This window comes from Mesitornis unicolor, unplaced genomic scaffold (genome assembly GCF_000695765.1).
Source record: "Mesitornis unicolor isolate BGI_N332 unplaced genomic scaffold, ASM69576v1 Scaffold40507, whole genome shotgun sequence".
Taxonomy (NCBI): Eukaryota; Metazoa; Chordata; class Aves; order Mesitornithiformes; family Mesitornithidae; genus Mesitornis; species Mesitornis unicolor.
In genome coordinates, this window is record NW_010197788.1 from 1 (window position 1) to 4,086 (window position 4,086).

Genomic DNA, 4,086 nt, shown 5'->3' on the forward strand with positions numbered 1-4,086 from the left:
CGGTGGGGGTCTGCTCAGGGCCTTTTATGTTCGCCGTAGACTGTAAAGGTCAGGGGAGTTAAACAACGATACAGAGAGTAAAGGTGTCTGAGAAAGCTTAAATTTTAACCTCAGTGTAGCGATGCCTGTGTATTAAGAGCAGATTAGCACACCCCTTTGTAAATTAGCGTGAAGTAAAAGGAAATGAGGTGCTGAGAGAAGTGACATCTCCAGAATTTGAGGACGGATGGTAAACTTCGTTTCTTCCCTGTAGGTTTCTGTGTGGTCAGGTGTGGCTGCCACTGTCCCCTGTGAAGTCACTTCCAGGTTCATTTCACAGAGGTTTAGAGGTGACAGCATTTTGCACTCTAATTAAATATTAGAGTTACGTTGCTCGACATCTTTCTGCGTGTTGGACCTGGTCTTTACGGCATCCCAGGAGAGGGGGACTGGTCATGACCTGTAAAAACACTGATGCTGTTGTGCAGGCTGTCACCTCCTCATAGTTGGCAGTGACTGCTCTGAGTCCTGTCCTCCTGCTGCCCTGGCTTGAGCCCTCATTTCTGGTCTGCGTTGTAATACATCCAACCCTGAAAACAAGTGTCCACATGTGGCTCTCTCACAATACACGTGCTATTGCTGATGGTTCTGGGCGATTTTAGCACTGCTGGGCAGTCTTGGGCTGAACGCTGTGGATGGTTCTTACCTCTCCCATCAAGGTACAGCTTCCAGAAACAGCACATCTCAGCGTGCAAAACACCCTGGTTTGAATGGGAGGCTGCATATTTGGATTGTAAATGAAGGTGGCCACACTTCTTTCCACTTCTCTTAATCCCTGCATGCCCGCTAGAAGCGCGTGGTGTCCCTGCTGTAACGAGCTGTGCTGTTCCTTGCCGCAGGTCGGGTGGTACAACGCGGTTCTCCAGCCAGGCTTTCACCTCCCCTACGCAGACGACACCCTGGCCTTCGTGGTCCTCAGCACACCGTCAATGTTTGAGAAAGCACTTAAACCTTTTGTGAACAAAGAAAGGTTTAACATGATCAGGGACCCTGTGGACCAGTGCGTTTCTCACCATTTATCACGTGTGAAGGAGGTAAGAACCTGAAATACCCATTCCTTGTACTACTGTGCTACATAACCAAGTGGGCTGAGCAGCAGACAAAGCCTTCCAGGTCCTTGTCCTTGCTCTGCAGAGAAGTAAGGCATTTTTAGTTGTAGTAATTCTTACTCACACCATCAGCAGGCTGCTGAGCTGCTTTACTGGCATCTTCCATCTCTTTGCCATTACCACCTGTAGCTATGTACAGTGCTGTGCAGTCATCATTTGAAACCCAAGGCCACAGCGTGCTGACGGATTTCGGTAGCAGGAGGTGGAAACCTGCAGGCTTTGCCCGTGCATCCCACACTTCTGCAGGGGCAGAGCCTTTTCCAGGAGCCTGGGCTGATGTCTTTTAATTTTCCCAGCAATTCCCTGACCAGAAGGTGGACGTCATCTTCGATTACGAGATGCTGCCAAGCCGAAAGCCCAAGTTCTTGGCGCAGACAGCCGCCCACGTCGCTGGAGCCGCGTATTACTACCAGAGGAAGGATGTGAAGCGTGATCCTTGGGGGAAAAAGGTGAGGAAAACACAGTCTGGGAAGAACCACCAGACTGTGGTCACTGCTGGGTACTCACTGGTTCTTCCTGCAGAAAAATACCAAGTCCAGATCATGTATAGACGCATGAAGTGCTTCAGACAGGAATCAGAAGCTTCCAAGATTCTTCAGGTGGTAGGGAGATGCAAACATGGAGAAGAAAGTCTTGATCTGTTAAAGCTACTTAGACAGGAGAATAATTTTCAGTGTAAAAGCTGGCCCATTGCTTGGGAAATAGAAACAGGAAAACAATTGCACTGTGGTTGTTTTCTGTTAGATTTTCAAAAAGGGACCTCTCTCTGAGCACAGGAAAATGTGAATTAAATGCAATACTTCGAGCCGCATGCTCAGTTTCTTCGCTACAACCGAGGGCTGGGAGCCCGAGAAGTTGCACCAGAGCTTGATGCTTTGAGCTCCAACCATAACTAGAGACAAAACGAGACATCTTTCTTTTCTTGCAGAAGATCTATGGCGTGTGCATCCATCCCAGGTACGGCGGTTGGTTTGCTATCCGGGGTCTGCTCCTGTTCCCAGACGTCCGGGTCCCGTTCCTGCAGCAGCCTGCCCCCGTGGACTGTGTGAGCACAGAGGAGAGAAGAGTCGAGTTGCTGGAGCAGTTCAACTTCCACTGGCAGGACGGGCGCTACAGGGACATCATTGAAGTGAGGGAAAGATATTCGGAGGAGCAAAAAGCCTACTTTGCCACTCCTCCGGCGGAGAGATTCAGGCTGCTGGGGCTGGCACAAGCAGCCCAGAGCAGCACGTTGCACTGAGGAACACGGCTCCAGAGGGAAAGTAATGCACAGCTCATCAGCACCTCTTTTCCATGGAGCTGAGGAAATCGGCGTGCGGATACAGAGACTGCAAACCCACGCTGCTGCGAGTGAGAGGCCTGCAGGAAGGAGGGAGCAGTCTGTGCTGTGCTGATGTGGTGGTTTGGGGAGGCTGGGAAGATGCAATTAGTCTTTATCTGGGAGAAGTTCAGATGTCCTGACAACTGGAAAACCCAAGCTGCTCATTAGAGGAGTCAGTTTTGTTCTGTTTTGGGCTTATTTTGTGTAAGATTTTAAGTTAATTTTCAGTCATTGTACTCCGACACTTTTTCTGTTCATTTGAACTTGGGGCAGACACTTTTTTTGGACGTATCCAGCATTTCATTCCCCTGTGTCATAACCCTCCTTAGGGAATAAATGCTCAGTCTTTTCAGTCTTTCTCAGGAAGAAAATGTGCCCTGCATTCCCTCCCTGGCAGTGAAGCTGGCTCCATTTAATCAAGAAATAATTTAACGCCTTCTTCAGCATTCAAAAGGAAACTCTCCAGAGGGTGTCTCGCTGGGCAGCGTGGTCCTGTGCGCAGAAATCAGAGCCAACAGCAGCCGCCTCCTTCAGAAGAGGCCACAGCTCCAGGCTGCTCCTTCCTCTGCACCCAGGGTCAGCGTCTCGGAGCAAGGTGACATATTTGGGTCAATTTTAAGCGTTTATCCAGTGTATAACAGAGCAGCCAACTAAAACCTTCAGAGAGATGCTCAAGAACGTCTGCGTGAGTGGAGTTTTTACTCATATTAAGATAACTGACTGGAAAAGTCAACTCTTACGGTGTTTTTCTAAGGTAAAGTTTGAATCTGGAATATTTTCACACACCATGGTTTCATTGCCATGGTTTCCTGTTGTACTTCCCAATAACCTTCCAACTGTGATTTAACAGGGACCCGAACTGATGGTTCATGTTGTAACAGGTACAAAATACTGACTCTCTTAGAGGGATAAACACAGAACGGAATCTGAATTATCGTTTTCATTATAATTTAAATATTTTGCTATTTCGATGTTGATTTCTTACAAATATTCACTATTTTGTCTCAGTTAATTTATTAAACAGAGCCGGTTCATTTCAATTTTTGTAATTTCTCTCTCTTCACGCGGTATTTTGGGTAATAAAATACATGAGGTTGTAAGTAACCCTGAGTAGTGAGTAGTTTTGTGTAAGCAATGCAGTGATGAACTTGTGGAGAGCTAAAGATGTGATGGGGACAATCGATGGCTGTGTTTTGAACACACTGGAAACAGGGAGCTATCGGGTATCTGAAAACAACAAAGAGCTGTCATCTTTGGAGAAGTTACTGAACTGTTAGAGCAGGCTCAGCTGACAGCAAAATACAGCAGGCAGCACATGATGGGTAAGTCTGGTAAGTGCTGGTCTTTACGGGGTCATTTCAGTAAGAACATTTAATGCACTTTCATTTGTTCCTGCAGTAGCAACAGTTCAAGGTGTCCAGCAACACATCACTGAGATCCGAGGGACTTTCTCTCTGTAACTTGAAATTAACACCTGTAATTCTGGAATGCTTCTGTGTTAAATCCTGTTAGTGAATACTGAGTCCTAGCAAGGGTAAATCTGTTCTGCGTGCTCCTGGCAACACAGTTCTGTCAGAGCAGAGGAGTAATTTCACAGAATCCCAGCATGTGAGGAGT

At 47.3% G+C, this 4,086-nt stretch overlaps 1 protein-coding gene across 1 annotated transcript; it reads left to right on the top strand.

The window, feature by feature from the left end:
* Positions 1-860: 860 nt before the first annotated feature.
* On the top strand, positions 861-2,388 carry MMACHC (methylmalonic aciduria (cobalamin deficiency) cblC type, with homocystinuria). Its single transcript, XM_010188921.1, has 3 exons — positions 861-1,073; positions 1,445-1,597; positions 2,077-2,388. The coding sequence occupies exons 1-3, from the start codon at positions 969-971 to the stop codon at positions 2,386-2,388; spliced, it is 570 nt and encodes a 189-aa protein (XP_010187223.1). The 5' UTR covers positions 861-968.
* The last annotated feature ends 1,698 nt before the right edge of the window (positions 2,389-4,086 follow it).